Source organism: Erithacus rubecula (genome assembly GCF_903797595.1).
Source record: "Erithacus rubecula genome assembly, chromosome: 16".
Taxonomy (NCBI): domain Eukaryota; kingdom Metazoa; phylum Chordata; class Aves; order Passeriformes; family Muscicapidae; genus Erithacus; species Erithacus rubecula.
The window spans coordinates 14,740,931-14,758,380 of record NC_136668.1 but is presented as its reverse complement, the minus strand read 5'-3'; the positions used below and the strand labels follow the sequence as shown (position 1 = coordinate 14,758,380).

Sequence of the window (17,450 nt, the reverse complement as noted above, 5' to 3'; positions counted from 1 at the left end):
GAGTGACAGAGAGATCACCCCCAAGGCATGGCAGGGCAGAGCATCCTCCTCCTCCAAATCGCTGCAGATTCATACCCTGAAATGTGACATCTGATTTCCAATGGATGCTGAAGGGCACAGCGGCCACAGGCAGTGCCGACTGCACGGACAGTGAGTGCCTGGAGCAATTTGTGTTATTATCATGAACCCTTCTCTCCAGCCATGGGGCCAGGCTGCCACTGACAGACACAGTCGAGGCACCTGCCCATCAGCTGCTCTGTGCCCTGGCACCAGCCCCACACCTGGGGCAGCCCTGCATGGGGACATCTCCCTTGGGCTGGGGGACAGAAGCCAAGGGAAGGCAGAGGTGATGCCCTCACTCCAATACCGGGAGCAGCACAAAGCAGGGCAGACACCACTCGGTATAAGAAGACCAAGGAGTGGTTTTGTGCCCAGGAGAGGCAGGGAGAGGGGCAGGTGAGCTGAGGGACTGGCAGGTCACCAAGGGATGCTCAAGCACAGGCCAGCCCTGCAGGGAAACCAGCAACTGGTTTGCTGGGAATCAGGTGGGGAGAGGTTCCCATACCACAGCTTTTATTCAGACAGGATAACGCTGCTACTGATTTTGGTGTGAGTTTGAAAAAATGGCTTTTAGAGCAAGTAATTGGTGGAAAGAAACTGGCGGGAGCTCAAACAGCCAAACAGCATGGGAGGTTTCAGGGTAAGCTGCCCTGGGGATGACAAAAACCCAAACCTCCACAGCAGCGGTGACCAGGGCACAGCACCGGCGCTTGGGTCACCCACCCGGTTACCGGGATTGACCGAGACACCGGAGAAATACACGTGGCTGCTTGGACTTTATTGAGGCTGCGAATGTGAGGAGGATCCCCTAAACACGACGGGTTCTAACAGGAGAGCGCAGGACACCACGGAGACACCCCCGACTGAAGCACCGGCACCACAACCACAACACCCACGGGCCCGGGACACCCTCCCGGCTTCCACGCACTCCCGACGCTCATTTGTATGCAACAGCCCGGCCCCACCCACCACAGAACGCCCTATCACCACTCGCTCTGCGGCTGAGTGGCAGCTCCACACCCAATTATATTAAGTAGGAGGCTGGGGCTCCCCGTGGTGGGCGGCTTTAACTCCTCTCCCAATCCGTTCGCGGCGCCCCCTGAGTGACATCTCGCCCTCCAATCAGCGCCCGCCCCCTCGTCTCGGCAGCGCTTACCGATGTCGGTCCGATGACGTCACCGCTGTGATCCCGCCCCGCCCGCCGCACCTCCGGAGTCCAACGGGAGGGCGGTGGCGATGCGAAGGAGGCGGGGCTTCCTGAGGGGATGGCCCAATGGGAGCGCGGCGCGGGAGGAGCGAGGGGCAGGCATTGGCCGGGAGGGGCGGCGGGGGGCGGAGCGCGGCGGCGGCGGCGGGGGGCGGCGGGCGCGGGCCGAGCGCGGGGAGCGGAGCCGGCGGGAGGCGGCGGCGCCCGCGGGCTCATGGAGCTGGAGAACATCGTCGCCAACACCGTCCTGCTCAAGGCCCGCGAAGGTGAGCCGCACCGAGCACCGGAGCCGGCGGGGCGGCGGGCCCGGTCTGCGGGCCCCGCCGGGGCGGTCCCTCCCGGGGCATCGCGGCCTTGGCGGGGAGCGGGGAGGCGGCGGCGCGGGCTGGGCACAGGCATTGCGCTGCCCGTCCGGGCCGGGGGCGTCCCGGTGCTGTGCTGTGCTGTGCTCCCGGCGGCCTCGCCGCCTGTCCGGTGCAGATCGCCCCGTCTGCCTCCCGCCTTGCCCGCTCCGCAGGCTGCTCCAGCTCCTCTGCCGCAGGGGAGAGGCAGCTTTGGCTGCCCTAGGAGAAAACAAAAGTTGATTTCAGTCCGGTAAACTGCTGCTTCCCACACACGGGCCGGTCGCGAAACTGCGGCGGGGAGCCCCGCCCGTCCGCCTCCTTCACACCAGCCGCGATCTGCGGGCTCCTGGAGCTGTGCTGCGGGCCCGCAGCGCTCCCACTGCTCCAGGCCACGCGGAATTCCAGCCCCCGCCTGGGATCCAGCCTGGCAGCAACGGGGCTGTCCTGAAGATGCAGGCGAGCTGCGTGGAGAAGCCTCAGGAGGGGATGGGAAGTCTCACACAGGAGCCTGGTCCTTTGCACAGAAGATCCGTTCAGCCAGGCATCGATGTGTTCATTAGATCGCGAATGTACAGTCCTCCCTGTCCCATGGTGTGCGGTTGGCCAGACCGAGCCATCCTGGAGCCTGAGAGACCTGCTGAAATCCAGTTAGAGGGCTGTGGAGATTAGATTTGAGGGAGCAAAAAGCAGCGAAATTAAATTTGCACGGGCAGAAACATTTCCAAGCTGCTTGAAAACCAGGCTAAGTGTAAGTACTCCTGGCACAGTGACCGTGGTGGATCATGACGTTCGAGTTCATAATGGCAAGGTTTGGTTCAAAACCAAGCAGTGGGGTTTGTGACCTCCAGGCACGAGGCCCAGCTTCACACAGAGTGACCCGGAGACTGGCTCCTGCTGTGCCCTTGGGGAATGGAGTTTTGGCACTGATGCAACAGGAGGTGCTGGACGGCTGGTGCTCTGCTGGTGGCTCTTCCTCGGTGGTTTGCAGGCAGAAACCACCCAGTGTCACACTTATGCCAGGTGGTTCTGGGGCTGTGAGAACCGTAGGTGTCCATGCTGCCTGTCCGTGGCTCTCCCACCTGTGGCTGGGTGGCCGTGGTGACCACTGGGCTGAGCTCAGAGAGCTTCTGTGACAGGACAGAGCTACTTTGCGGGCCACATCCAACAGGGCTGGGTTCATTGCTCCATCCTGGCGTTTTTGGAGCTTCCTAGGTTGTCGTGAGAGTGCAGAGCTGAGCTGGGATGTGCTGAGAGGCTGATGACACCCACCTTCAGCTGCTGCCACAGCATGACCATGCCCTATGTTTGGCCTGGCCCCAGGAAGGTGAAGGATCCTTGTCCCCTTCCCCTGACAGAGGGACAGTGGACCAGCTCTCATGCATCACCCAACCCTGGAACTTGCTCCTGGTGAGCTCTGGGTGGAGGCAGCCCACCCCTTGCCCCATCCCCAAACCAGGGGTGCTGGGAGGTTGCTGAGCAGGAGCCCAGCTCCTCGCTGGACTGTTGGCTGCAGTGCTGGGAGGGCGGGGGAGAACCACGAGTGAAGGGTGCTGGAACCTCCTTTCAAAGCAAACAACTCAAGGAAACGCAACCTCCGGGTGCTGTGGAGCTTTGCTCTGCCTTCCCTTGAGCTCTTTTGGGTGAGGGTGCCTGTCCTCCCCTGCCCTCATTTCGCTGCCCCCATCCGTTTCATTGTCGCTCACAAGAAGGTGTCTGCGCCGCTGGTTTCTTCCAGCCCTGCTCACCCTTGAGTCACTTCCTTCCTGAGTTTGTACAATCGTGTGGCCCAGCTGCTGCTGCTGCGGGGCAGATGCAGTGCAGGGACCCACCATGTGCCAGGGACTCGGGCCTGGGGCTGGCACCACCAGGATGGCCCCATCCCACCTTGCCTGGCCTCCTGCGGCACAGGGTGCCCGGGGACTGTGTCTAGGGTTTGGGGCTGAATGTATCTGCAGTGGAGGAGAGTGTTATGAAAGTGTTTCTCAAGAGCTAATAAATTATGTTCAGCCCCTCTGTGATTTCAGAACGCTGGGCCTTGGGCCCAATTCTTGGCCCGACCACTTTGGCAGGGTGATTTAATGAATTTCCAAAGAGAGGTGGGAAATTGTGTGTGTTGGCACTGGGAAAGCAATCCCTGGAGGTTGGCTGATCCCACCAGTTGGTACTTAGTGTTTGTTGTGATGTAAATTGTTTGGTCTATCTAGAAGCTTTCCCACCCTGTCCTAGAGCACTGGGCATTTACTCCAGCAGCTGAAGCTGGAATAATACCTGGTCCTTGGATCTGGATTTTCTGAGACTTGCTTATCTCTGGAGAAAGGTGGGAGTGTCCCCACTTCACAGGTGGGAAACGAGTGATGAGCCCCAGGCAATGCAGCGAGTTCTCTGTGAAGACAGGATTAGAGTAGGAATTCCTGTCTTCCAGCTTCATGTCCTCCCTCTGAGAGCCCCTCCCTGGAGTAAGCAATCAGTCTGGAATGAGTAGGTGCATGAAGGTCTTCACTGCAGCAGGAAGAGCTTCACACCAAGCAAGGCATGGCCTGGAGGGGTGATTAGTTATGCAGAGGTGCTGGGGACTGCCCTGGGAACCAACAACTCCTGTGGCTGTGGACACTTCTGCCCCTGGTGGGATTCTCCCATCATGAACGGTCTTCATGTTCTTGTCTGGGATTTGTTCAGCAGCCAGAGGTTGGTCTGTCTATTTCCAGCTGATGCTCCAACACTTTTGTCCCACCAGGAGATGGTGGCACCACCTTGCTCTTGTTTTCCTTACCTGGACTTTGAGAGAGGCTCCTTCCTCAGGCAAGGCTAGGCTGCAGTCAGACACCTTTGCTTCCTGACTCACGGTGCTGATTTTGTGTGCCCTGCAGGTGGTGGAGGAAACCGGAAAGGCAAGAGCAAGAAATGGCGCCAGATGCTGCAGTTCCCCCACATCAGCCTGTGCGAGGACCTTCGGCAAAGCCTGGGTGAGCTGCAGGGCCGGGTGGGACCCGGTGGGTGGGAGTTGTGCACCCCAAGCTGCGTGTCAGGGACATAGAAAAGGGGAAATCCCAGCCGGGATTACTTGGAGTTCAGAGTGTAGGGAAGAAATAATGGGTGGGTAAGTGGCTGGTGATTCTGATGAGCTTCGCTAGGGGAACGTCACCTTCTGTGTGCAAACATGGAAACATGACTGCTCCATGCTGCAGAGTTTTGGAGTGTCACTCTGGGGTGCCTTTGCAAAAATAATAAAGGTCCTGCTAATATTCTCTGTTCTTCCTGGCTGGATTCAGCTCAACTCCACACATCTCAGCTTCTAACATTCTAGCAGTAGCTCTTCTCAGGCAAACTGAGTTCTTGCTGTGTGGAGTAGATGAGAACTGGTGTTGAGCAGGGCTTGGCCTGTCGTTTTCACTCTGTACTTTGTACTCTTTATGGTTTTAATGTTGTTTGTGCAGCAGGCTTGGTCCTGAGATCATGTGAAATTGTTTTGGGGCACAGAGGGTAAAACTACTTTGCTTCCTGGGAAGAGGAGAGCTTGTGTAAGTTTTCAATCCGGATTCAGCTGCCAGCTGGAGAGTGGCACAGCACTGGCCTTGTTTCAGAGCAGGTGTCACTGAAACAAATGGGTTTAGGAGGTCTCTGCAGCTCAGATTCCCAGTTCTGCCCTGCCCAGGTTTTCCAGTTCTGGCAGTCCTTTAGGCCACATGGAACTGCAGTACTTGGAGAAACTCAACCTCACTCATCCACACTGTAACCCTCATGCTCATAGCAGCCCAGTGCAGGCTGTCCCCACCTCCCTCTACCACACAACCCATCTCTCAGGGCTGGCTTCACAGCCAGATGTGACTGTATGGAGACTCCAGCCTTGGATTTGCTGCTGGCTGCTTCTCTGGAGCAAGGTCTGAGAGCTGAACTGGGCTCTGGATTGGGCTCTCCTTGCAGCTCCCATGTTGACCATCCAAACCTCTTCTGTCTCTTTGACTTGCAATGCCCTCAGGAGAGCTTTCCTTCAGCTCTTGTCCATCCTGTGCCTACACCCACCCTTCCTGTGGCTGTCATGGTGTTTTCCAAAACTGAACTTCACCCGTTTGTCAACATGAGTGCTGGTGGTCTCTGTGTCTGCTGTCCTGCTATCCAGGACAGTGACCTTGTGTAGATTTGGGAAGCAAGTCCCTCCCAACCACTGGCTGTCACCACCCGTGTCTCACTTCCCCTCGGAGAGGCACGTGAGAAGTGCTCTGACCCAGGTGGCAGCAGCTTCACTTGGTTTTTCTGTGGGAGAGATGACCCTGTTCCTTGTGCCTGGGCACTCTTTGGCAAGGGTGTTTTTCTTTTCACCTCACAGTCTGCTGGAAAAGTGTTCCTTTGCTATTCCAGAGTCTTGGCAGGACTGTGAGCATGGTGGGCTGCTTGCCCACTGCAGAATTAAGCTTGTTGTGCCCTGACCACAGGGAGTAACCTCGTGTGAGCCTGGGCAGCAACCAGGGCAGCTGAAAGCTTCTGATCTCACCGACAGCAGATTCTGGTCCTCCCCAGCTGAAGGGAACTCCTTCCCCTGCAGACACGAGGAAACCGGCTGGTGCGGCGGAGCTGGTGAGGCCACCTCCTCCCCCACCACAGCCCGCCTGGCTCTGCACTCCCTGCACCCTCAGGAAGCTGCAGCTTCCTCGGGAGAAACTGCTGCACAGGGAGGGGAAGGCTGGGAGTACCCAGCACTGGGGTCTCCTGGGTGGCTGCACATCTGTGCTGCAGGCAGCCCGCAGCTCTTGGTGGCAGTGGCTGTCACAGAAATGTGTCCTGGCCTGCGATCAGACAACATCTCCTGAGTGGAAGGGCAGGAAAAAAGCAGAGAACTGAAAGTGCTCTGGATAGTCATTGTTTGTGCCTGGGCTGCCAGAGTTCAGAGAGAGGTAGAAATAATCTGCAAGAGTTGATGTAAAAGCAAGCGTCTGTCCCGTGGAGTGGGGAGTTGTAACTGCTGTGTGCACGTCAGCAAGGCGTCTGTGGGAATGGTGCCTCCCATTTTGATGCTGCTGCTTGCAGCAGGGCCTTTGGGAGCACAAGTGGTTTGAAGGAGTCATCAAAACAACTCTAGGCCTGGAAGATCTGCCTTGAGATAAGCTTGGTGTGTTCCTCATTTCCAAGGGGAGTTGTGTGTCTGGAGTAGTTGGTTGATCTCTGTGGAGAGAGAAGAGAGCCTTTAGACAAGCAGCTGTTATGGAGGTCCTTTGCTAGGAACAAGAGGTTCAGGCTGAACAGAACTGCAGGTCAATCCTCTTTCAGGGAAGAGGGTCTTCATAGGAGAATGTAAAACCTCAGCGACGCCCCTTGTCCCACCGGGTGCACTTTACCCTCCTGGGAGTCTCAGGCTGGTGGGACCTGTCAGCAGCCCAGCTGAGGAGTCACAGTCCCCCCACTGCTGCCTGGCCAGGGTGGTGGGCTGGGACTGCTCCTTTGGGATTGGCAGTGTGCCCTTCTCCTGGTTTGCAGAGCGGGACTACCACAGCCTGTGCGAGAAGCAGCCCATCGGGCACATGCTGTTCCGGCAGTTCTGCGAGACGCGCCCCGAGCTCTCCCGCTGCGTCAAGTTCCTGGATGCTGTGGTAAGAGCAAAGCCCATCAGGCTTCACTGGGGGAGACAGGGATGTTCCTGACACCCTGGGCATGAACATGGCTGGATGCTCCAGCAGGTCCTTCTGGGCACATAGGGTTTTCCTGTAGGAAAAACCTGGGAGCTGGAGCCCAGATAGGGCTGAGCCTTTGCTTAGGGAGATGTTTGCTGGAGATCTGGTTTTCAAGGAAAGCACGGGAAACTTTGGGCAGAGGGTGTTGCTGCTCCACAGCTGTTGCCCAGTAGTAAGGCTGGGTTTCTGGCTGGACCTGCCCCTCCCACTGTTTGCTCTCTCCAGGCAGGGTACGAAGTGGCTCCAGATGAGAAGAGGAAGGAATGTGGGCAGCAGCTGATTGAAAAGTACTTGAAGCCAAACGTGAGTAAGAGGGTAGAACAGTTGGAAAGCCAGCAGCTGACATTGCCCATGTCCTGCCACAGCCAACATGCTGAGCCACCACACCACCTCACAAGGCACCACACTGCTTTGCCCACTGACCCTAAACAGGACTCTTGGGCTCTGCTCCCTATGTCTGACTCCATCCCTTTGTCCCCAGAGTGAGGACCATGTGCCTGAAGTTCCCTCACAACTGGTGGATGCATGTTGTGAGAGGCTGGAGCAGGAACCTTCCAAGGAGCTCTTCAAGGAATGCACTAAGTAAGTTGGAGGGCTGAGCTGTGCCTGCAGGTCAAACATGGCACAGGAATGATGCTGCAGCTGACTCACCTTGTCCCCTGTGGTCCCTTTCTCTGGGAGAGTGAGAGCTGGTGCTAAGGCTGGGGCCTGGGGACTTCTGAGCCAGCAGTTTGCAGCCCAGCTCCAGGAAAGCAAGCACAAGGATATCTTGTGCTGTGGGAGTGATGAGCTGCCACAGAAACCTTTGTCAGTCCTCCCTGTCAAAGTTGCCATTTGGGATGACCCTGTACCAGTGCTATTCCCAGTGTTGTGCCAGGATCTTGTAGGCTCCTGCCAAGCTGAGCCAATAGCTGCATTCTGTGCCAGCTGTCCTGTCCCACTGGCTGCAGAAGTGGCTGTTGTGGTTGAGTTACCTTGGCTGTTCAGCAGGGGTCTAAGGTCACCTCTGTTCCCATCACAGAAGCAGTGGCCGAGGTCCTGGCTCCGCGTGTGAAGCGGAAGCTCTTGGGCAAACCAGGCTTGCAGCCTCACCACTCCCTGCACAGTAGCTGGAGATTGTTGCCTAACTGAGTTCAGGGCTGTGGCAACACATTTGCTGCAGTCTTCTGGGGAGCGTTAGCTCCGTGTGTGGTAAGCAGTGTGGAGTCTGAATGCAGAGCCTCCGGGCTGGGCCCTGCCTGCTCTTGGCAAGCTCTGAAAGGGGAGAGCCCATCCGCTTCTCCTTGATGCATGTTTCCAGTCTAGACACTGTGTCTAAGGCTCCTCACTCTGCTGGGCAGCCCTGGCACAGCTCTCCAAGGCAGTTAGCTCTCTGTTGCAGGATCCCCTGTGGCCTTTTTTGCTGGATATTCATCTGATAGTGAACAGCTCAGTGCCTGGTGCTGAATGTTGCTAGCAGGTGATTACAGCCTTGTGTGCGCGTTTGCCCTGCGAGCAGAGGGGCAATTGCAGAGTCCCATTGTCCCCCTTTGTCCTGCAGCCCTGGCTGGTGCCAGGAGGCCACAATTAGCAGTGCCAGCCAGGTCCCAGGGCGCTGCATTTGTCACAGTGGTACCTCCAACCCACCTTCCTTTTGCACCAGGCTTAGCATGGAGCAGGGCTTTTTGGGCCAGGGCTGTGTGGGTGAGGGATGGCAAAGTGAACAGCATTTTGGGGCTGTTCACCTCCTCTTTCCTGGGGCTGCTGGCTTTTTGCAGGGCTGTGATCAGCTCTCAGGAACTGTGCTGGCTCTGCTCTCTCCTAGGCTTATCCACGACTACCTGAGCGTGGCTCCCTTTGCTGACTACCTCGACAGCTTGTACTTCAGTCGCTTCCTGCAGTGGAAATGGCTGGAACGGTAACGCTCCCCTCACCCCTGGGAATCCTGCACCCTCCTCACACAGCCTGCCTGCAGGGCTTGGGGCTCCTGCCCATGCTGGGCCCTGGCAGGAGGCAAGAGCCTGGCATTTGCTGTTCCTCAGGGCTCTTTACTGGCACCAGCAGCAGCACCAGCCTTGCTTGCCTTGCCAGGAAGCCAGGCCTGGTTGAGCAGGGGTTTGGGGTGAGCCACAGTCTGTCAGGCCAAAGGGCATGGAGGTAGTTTGGGCTTCAGCCCCTGCTCTGTCATTGTTCACATCTCACTCTGGTTTCCTTTTCCTCACAGGCAGCCAGTGACCAAAAACACTTTCCGCCAGTACCGTGTGCTGGGTAAGGGCGGTTTTGGGGAGGTGAGTAACCACTGTTTCCTCTGCATTCAGGTTCCAGGCAGCCTCTCTTGCCTGCTGCCAGAGGCTGACCTGGGTTTGCCATCAGGGTGCCACAAGCTGCTCCAGCATCTGGAGGCAGGTGCTGCTGGCTGGCTGGGCTGTGGGGGCTCTGTGCTGGCCTGTGTTTTGGGTCCTGTGTGACCTGTCAGCTCTCCCTGAGAGGCAGGAGCTCACCTCTCTCCAGGTGCTGGAGGTGTGAGAGGTGCAGTACAGGACTGGTAGCATGAGCCCTGTGTTGCCTGCTGTCTTCCCAGGCATCAGCCATGGTGCTGCTAAAGGTGTTAGAGGCATTACAGCTGGCTCCTGCTTCTCTGTAACATTTGGAGCTGTCACTATTATCTGTGTCTTTGCTTTGACAATGGGCTTCTTCACCTTCCTGTGCCTCTTCCTGAGAGCAGAACCTAGAGCCCCACTCTGGAAATGGCAGTGGGAGGGTGCTGAGCCTTGTCCTCCCTCCAGGTGTGTGCCTGCCAAGTGCGTGCCACAGGGAAGATGTATGCCTGCAAGAAACTGGAGAAGAAACGGATCAAAAAGAGGAAGGGAGAAGCCATGGCCCTGAATGAAAAACAGATCCTGGAAAAAGTGAACAGTAGGTTTGTAGTAAGTACATAGGAATTGCTCTCACTTTGCTGTGATGCTGGATTCTTCCTCCTACCAGCCAGCCTGGCACCTCTGTGCTCCTTATCTGGTGTGGAGAGGCAGGAGCAGGCTCTGCCCATGGTGCAGAGTCCTGGTGGCTGTACATCTCTCACAAGGCTGGGGTCTGGCAGGACCTTTGCTACCTCCACAACATGCTGTAAATACCCCCAGAATCAGCCCCAGACACCCATTTGGTGTTTTTGTGACTTTTGGGGCACAAATAATCTGTGAGAACTGTCTCTCCAGACAGAGGGGTGGGTAGAAGCTCAAGCCTGAGCTCTGTGATTGGGGGTTCTGCCTTTGTCCACTGAGATGTGGGAAACCTGAGCTTCCCTTTACATAGAGTTCATCAGGTGCTGCTGAGTGCTGCCTGCTCCTGGGGGAAGCAGCTTTGGCTCAGAGAAAGTGTCCTCCCTGTCTGAGGAAAGCTGGGGGTGTGCTGGGACTGCTGGGTACTGCCATGTCCTCCCTGGGCTCACACAGTTCCTCCTCTGCTGGCAAAGGCCCAGCCCCGAGCCTGTGAGGGGCTGCTTGGGTGGCAAAGTGTCCATGGGAGTGTGGGCACCTCCCTCTTCCAGCTGTGTCTTCTAACAGCCTTTCTGCCCTGAATTGCAGGTGAGCTTAGCCTATGCATATGAAACTAAAGATGCTCTCTGCCTAGTGCTGACCCTCATGAATGGAGGGGACCTCAAGTTCCATATCTACCACATGGGAGAGGCTGGTTTTGAGGAGCCCCGGGCAGCTTTCTATGCTGCTGAGATCTGCTGTGGCCTCGAGGACTTGCACCAGGAGAGGATAGTGTACAGGTGTGTGCTGCCTGGTCCCTGCTGGGAGAGCTTGTAGGTTCTCCAGCAGCAAGAGGGTTCCTGCTGCTCTTACCAGCCCAGCTGGGTCTGTCTGCTCAAGAAAATAAGCTCAGGCTTGAAAGCAGCACAGAGCTGAGTGAGAGGAATTGGGAACAGAAAGCTGATCTTGTGGGAGAAAGGGAGACCTTAGCTTGGCTTCCTTGTGCTGGTAAATGATCGCCAAGAACAGGATGTGATCATGCTGTGAATGTCTCAGGGCAGGCACTGAACTCCCTGGGCAGTATTGACACTAGAACAAAGGAGGGTAGGCTGCCCCAACGTGCTCCAGAGCTGGGGAGGAGGGGAAACAATTCGATTGACTGTACTCACAGGGGTGTGATGCAGTGTTAGGATAGCATGGCTAAACACTGGCCAGGAAGTCCCTTATGGTCTTTCCTTGCCCTGGGGCAGGATAAGCAGAGAAGCCTCTGCTCCTTCTCAGTTGTATGGCCTGTCCCACAGTGAGTTCTGCACCTGCAAAGAGGGAACCATCCTCAGGCTCACTGCAGGGGGTTGAAGGTTGTTGTGTTCCACCTCTCTGCCCAGAAGGGTAGAACTTGCAGGGTCAGCTCAGGGGCAGAGGGTGAGGAGATTATCTGTGTGCCCAAGGCAGGGGTATTGCATCCTAAAGTTGCTGTCTGTAACTTGTTGAGATGTGGCTGTTGCTTGTGTCCTTTGCTTTGACAGCAGGCTTCTTGCTAATGAAGTTATTCCCTCCTAGGGACCTGAAGCCAGAGAACATATTACTGGATGACCATGGTGAGTGCAGGGTCAAGAGGAGCCATGAGCCTCAGTTTTTTCTTATTCTGCTTGAACCAGGGTTACCCTGTGTTTTTGGCAGCTTCAAACACTGCCCCCTGACTTTGTCCTGTCCACTTATCCCCTCCTCTGTGCAGGTCACATCCGGATCTCAGACCTGGGACTAGCTGTGCATGTACCAGAGGGCCAAACAATCAAGGGCCGTGTGGGGACAGTTGGCTACATGGGTAAGTGACCCCGATTTAAGCAGAGTGGTTCAGAGGATGTGCTCTCCCTGCCCCCACACACCCCTCACCCCTGCTCCTCCGCAGCCCCGGAGGTGGTGAAGAACGAGCGCTACACGTTCAGCCCGGACTGGTGGGCTCTGGGCTGCCTGGTGTACGAGATGATCGAGGGCCAGTCCCCCTTCCAGCAGCGCAAGAAGAAGATCAAGCGGGAGGAGGTGGAGCGGTTGGTGAAGGAAGTGCAGGAGGAATACTCGGAGAAGTTCTCGCCCTGCGCCCGCTCCCTGTGCACCATGGTATGGCTGTGTCCCTTCACCCCCACCACTGTGCATGCAGCAGCAGAACATCTGCTCCCTGCAGAGGTGACAGACACCTTCCCTTGTCTCTGATAAGGCAGCACTGGAGGGTTCAGAGTGCCTTCATTCCTTGCTCAGCTGCCTGGCAGGGCTGTGCTCTCCCTAGAGCACACTGCAGGAGCCCAGGCCTGCTCCTGCCAAGAGCACACTTCACCCATGACATTAATTTCTCTTGTGTCACAGCTCCTGTGCAAAGACCCCTTGGAGCGCCTGGGGTGCCGAGGAGCTGGGGCCAAGGAAGTGAAGGAACACCCTCTCTTCAAGCACCTCAACTTCAGGAGACTGGAAGCAGGCATGCTGGACCCTCCCTTTAAGCCAGATGTAAGTGCCCATCTGTTCCTGACCTTTTCAGACACTGCTGCTGTCAAGGGAAGAGGGAGCCCTGGTATGGGGAGATGGGACCTGGACCTGGCAGAACAGGGGTCCAGCAAGCTCTGGGCTGCAGGGAGAGGTGGCCTTGGCTTGGCCATGAGCAACAGTTGGAGGTGGTGGCATCAAGGTGGAGCCTGGCATTAGAGCAATCTTTGTGCTGCATAGCCCCAGGCCATCTACTGCAAGGATGTTCTGGACATTGAGCAGTTCTCCACGGTGAAAGGAGTAGAGCTGGAGCCCACAGACAATGACTTTTACCAGAAGTTTGCTACAGGGAGTGTGCCCATTCCTTGGCAGAATGAGGTAGGTCTTTTCTCCTGCTTGTGCCCACCATGGCTGAGGGCAGTGTCCCTGTGCTGTCCCTGCTGCTCTCATGCTCTGCTGGTGATGGGCTCCAAGAGGCAGTTGCTGCAGCCTTCTTTTCCCTCTTCCAGATGATCGAAACAGAGTGTTTTAAGGAGCTGAATGTCTTTAGCACAGATGGCACAGTGCCCCCAGACCTGGACTGGAAAGGGCAGCCTTCTCCACAGCCCAAAAAAGGGTTACTCCAGCGCTTGTTCAGTAGACAGGTAAGGGTTTGCCCAGCTTTTCCTCCCTAGCCAGCCTCCCAGCAACAGTGGTCCTGCTCCTGCCTGTGCAAGGCAGGTCTGGCAGTGAGGTGGGCACAAGAGGGCAGTGAGCAGTCTCCCCTAGTGTTGGGTGGCCACACCCTAGGGCTTTCAGGGGCACCCGTGCAAGGCTGCAGGGAGCCAGCTCTTGCCTGGCTGGCACTCCCCATGCTGGGGGAGTCAGGGGGCTGGGAAGGAGTATCCTGGCTAAACATGCTGGAACTACCCAGGCAGTGAGATGCTGAAGACTCTAAAATATTAAATCATCTCCCTTCTGACATGAATAATACCATCCCTGAACAAATCCTTGCTCTTGGAATGGGCTGTCTGGGCTCTCCAGAGCACTTCTGCCAGATCTTGAGCCAGGCAGAAGCAGCTCTTTCGAGGGATGAGGAGAACAAAAACATCTTGCAGCTGCTGAGGGCTTGTTTGTCTGCCTGTTTCCTCTGCCCGGGACAGTCTTTGCCTTCTTTCCAGGCCTGGCAAAGCCTGGGCTGCTGCCTCTCAGCAGCTGTGTGCAGCTGTAGAACTCCAGTGTGGTTGGCTCTGGACCCACTCAGCCACCTGGTGCTGACTCCTGCTCCTTGGCAAGCTCTGAGCTGTGCTTTGCAGTTCAGTGGGCTGTCCTAGCCAGAGCCAGCTCTGGGGATACCCAGCCCTTCCTGAGGCAGGCAGGACCTGCCAGAGGATGGGCAGCTGTTTGTAGAAGGGGTTGAGCTGTGATTTCCCACGTGTTTTCTCTTTCCAGAGGTGAGCAGTCACTCCTGGCTGCTCTGCTCAGGGAAATACCCGGTGGCCCACGGACATGGCAAGATCTGGGAAAGAGGAGTGTTATCCTTCAGTGCCTATTCCCTTCCCCTGGCAGAGCACAACCTGCTTGTTGTTCTAACTGCCCCCTGAGCCACTAATCCAGCATCCCTGCTCTTGCTGCCTTTGTGGGGGAGGCCTTGCCCTCAGCTTGAGCCAGAGTTGCCCCTGCACTGCCGCTGCTGGGAGTTCTGCTCCCAGGGGGCCGTGGGAAGTTTCCTTCACTCCTCTCCGCATGTCCGGGACACACAGAAGGGTTGAGAAACTGTGAAGGGTTTGGCATTGCCCCGTGCTCAGACTCCCATTTCAGCAGAAAGGGCTTCAGCTGCTTTAGTGGCCAGCTGAGCCCTGAGTGGGGCTGAGCATCTGTGCCTGGCACTGAGCTTGTGTCCCTGGGTGGCTGCAGTCCCTGGAGCCCAGCTTCCTCACAGCTTCTGAGCTAGCCAGCTGCGTGCTCACCAGTCTATCTGCCAGGGGCTGAACCTCCAGATGCAGCTGGGCTGTTCTCTGCAGTCTGGGGGTCCCCTCCAGCCCCTTGCCTCCATGTAGCTCTCACACACACAGACTGCGGGGGGAGCCCCTGCCAGAGAGCAGCTGCAGGCTGGGTTGTATGACCATGCTCACCCTCTGCTTGCTGTGCTCCTCTCTCCCTCCCTCCTCCCTCTCCTTGCTCTTCTGACTTCAGGACTGTTGTGGAAACTGCAGCGACAGCGAGGAAGAGCCCACCCGGCTGTAGAGCACAGCCCCTGGGACCCCCTGCCTCTCCCGAGCGCCCAGCCTGAAGGACACGGTCGCAGCGGCCCCGCAAGGTGGATTTGTTTACAGTTTTATACGTCTGTGTTTGAAGACTGTGAGGATGATTCCAAGGCTGGCAGCAGCACACGGCTCGGGTTGAGGCACCTCTGACCACGGGCAAGCCCTAAACAAAACCCGGATGCTTCCAAATCTGCCACTTTGGGATGGTGCTGCTGCCACTCCCGTCCCGGGCCCAGGGAGGGAGGGAGGGAGGGAGGGAGGGAGGGATGGTGCCAGCGTGGGCTCAGGCCAGGCTGGAGCAGCTCTGCTGACACATTCCACGGTGCCGGAGCGGCGCCACAGGTTTGATGTATATTTATATATGTCGGTCTGTACATATCACATGTCGGTTTTTAATCGATGGGTGGGGGCCTGCGCTGCCCCCACCCTGTCACAGGCACAAATGTCCTCCTATGGGAGGAGCAACGGTTCCAGGGAGTCCTGGACAGAGGCCTTCTGTGCCTTGAGGTGTCTTAAATCATCTTTCCTGGACCTTTCTGGCTGTGCTGAGGTGTCCTGGCTCCAGCGGAGTCCATTGCTCAGCCCCCAGGCACAGGAAAGCTGTGCCAAAGTGTCTCCATTGTGTCCTGGCAGCAGAGTGTCACTGCCTTGTCCTCTTGTCCCTGTCTGCTGGAGCCTGCTGCCTCCTGCCTTGTCTCACACGTGCTGCCAGCTCTGGTGAACTGATCCCGAGCTCCTGTCCAGAGCCCTGGAACAGCAGGACACAGCCACTCCTAGGCAGCTGCTGCTGCTGTGGTCAGAGGGTTGGTGTCATCCCTGGCACGTTGCAGGATGGTGACAGCACAGTTCTACCAGCCCTGCACCTGTGCCTTGCAGAGGTATGGCCGTCCCCAGGCCCAGCTCAGTGGTGGAGGAGCAGACACATGAAGGACCCTGCTCTCAGGGAGCAAAGCTGTGCTGAAGGGAATGTCCCTTCCCAGGGTCATGTGAAGCTGTGACCCAAGAATGAGTGGGCTGGGACCAGCTTAGTGTGTGTCCCCAGGGGTTCTGGGGAGCCAGCACAATTCCTGCACCCATGGGCAGGAGCCCTCTGTGGGGATCAGCCCACCTCTCCATTCAGCTTGTCCTGTCCCCTCTTGTGTACACTTGTCCCAGCTGTGTCCTGAGCAATAACTTGTCTCTTCTCTGTGTGTGTGTGCACACGTGTGTGCGTGTGCTGCTGCCTCTGCTCATTCTGAGCCAGGCCCCCCAGGGGGGCTGAGCACCTACTTGGACCTGTGGTATCATTTGCTTGCCTTGCACTAAAGTTGGAGAGTATTTAAATTTTTAACCTTTGGTTAAGTGTAAAGATTTGCTGTGCCTTGTATTGCTCTCGTGTCATGGGGGGCCTGCTCTGGGCCATATGGGGTTGGTGGCTGTAAGAAGGGGAGCAGGGACCTTATTTCTGGAATTTATGGGCTCTGCTGGTGCTCCTGTCCTGCAGGAAAGGAGTGGGGTTGCTCTCCAGGGCAAAAAGGCTGATGCTGGCTGAGCCCTGAGTATCACGGATGACTCTCAGTGTCTTCTACTGCATGTATTGAGTCCGTGTTGGGGCATGACAGGTATGAGGCCTTGTGCTGTTGGGATGCTTGTGCCTGCTGTGGTCTTCTGTGGGGGATGTTCATCCCCAGCACAGCCCCTCCTGGGTTGTCCCAGGTGTGCTGTGGGGCCAGGACAGACCCCTGCTGCCCTCTGGTCATGGTTAATTGCTGCTTCAGGGGGGTCACCATGAAGGGGAACCTTGTGGCAGCACAGAGTGCTGCTCCTTAGCCCAAAGAACAGCCCCTCCAAGGGGAGACCCTGCAGGGTGATATGGGGTGAGGGTCACGACAGTCAGCAAGGGTGAAGCAGCCATGGGGAACAGGCTGTTCGGGGATGCAGGGTGGGTGTGGGTTTGGGGTCTGGGGCTGGCGGCAGCAGCCACAGCCCTGTGCGCAGCGCGGGGGGGCCGCACGCAGCTGCACTGGGATGAGAATAGCAAGTGCAGCCGGGTAGCTAGGGAACAGTTGCTATGGGAGCAGGCCGAGGAGGAGTTCTCACACTCAGAGGGGGCATCTTGGGGTAAAATCCAGGAATTTTCTGTAGCTGTGGAAGGAAGGAAGGAAGGCAGGCAGGGGGATGGGGACTGCCAGGGGATTGCTGTTCCAAACGCACCAGGCAGGATCCTTGTGCTGCCCTCCTGGCACTGCCTGGGTCACAGCGCCCTGGAACCAAGGTCCTGGGGTCACCAGCGTGTTCGTGGGTCTGTCACATATTCAGGGTGGCTCTGGGACAGGGCCGGGGGGTGAAAAGAGCCATGGCCAGCCCTGAGCAGGGCAGGGAAGCGACTCTGCCTGTTCCCACCAGCCCAGTGGTACCCTAGCATTTGAAGATGTCTCATCCCCATCCCTATCCTTTCTGGGGGGTAGCAGCATGTGGGTGGGGGGATGCTGGTGTGGGTGGATGTGGACCCTACGGACACAGGT

General features: G+C 57.3%; 1 protein-coding gene across 9 annotated transcripts; it reads left to right on the top strand.

Moving 5' to 3' along the window:
• Window positions 1–1,378: 1,378 nt before the first annotated feature.
• Window positions 1,379–16,276, top strand: GRK6 (G protein-coupled receptor kinase 6; the record flags this gene model as incomplete). Of its 9 annotated transcripts, XM_079320092.1 has the most annotated exons (17): window positions 1,681–2,359; window positions 2,460–2,700; window positions 4,479–4,574; window positions 7,081–7,193; window positions 7,500–7,577; window positions 7,756–7,856; window positions 9,079–9,171; window positions 9,478–9,541; window positions 10,040–10,180; window positions 10,835–11,025; window positions 11,786–11,823; window positions 11,961–12,050; window positions 12,135–12,343; window positions 12,587–12,724; window positions 12,941–13,078; window positions 13,210–13,344; window positions 14,876–16,276. In XM_079320092.1, 16 exons carry the CDS (start codon window positions 2,538–2,540, stop codon window positions 14,924–14,926), a joined length of 1,839 nt encoding a protein of 612 aa, XP_079176218.1. In that variant the 3' UTR covers window positions 14,927–16,276. The 9 variants fall into 9 exon arrangements, with proteins under 9 accessions (XP_079176216.1, XP_079176217.1, XP_079176221.1 ...); XM_079320090.1 differs by lacking the exons at window positions 1,681–2,359; window positions 2,460–2,700 and adding an exon at window positions 1,379–1,533; XM_079320091.1 differs by lacking the exons at window positions 1,681–2,359; window positions 2,460–2,700 and adding an exon at window positions 1,379–1,533 and having other exon boundaries at window positions 14,132–16,276.
• Window positions 16,277–17,450: the final 1,174 nt, after the last annotated feature.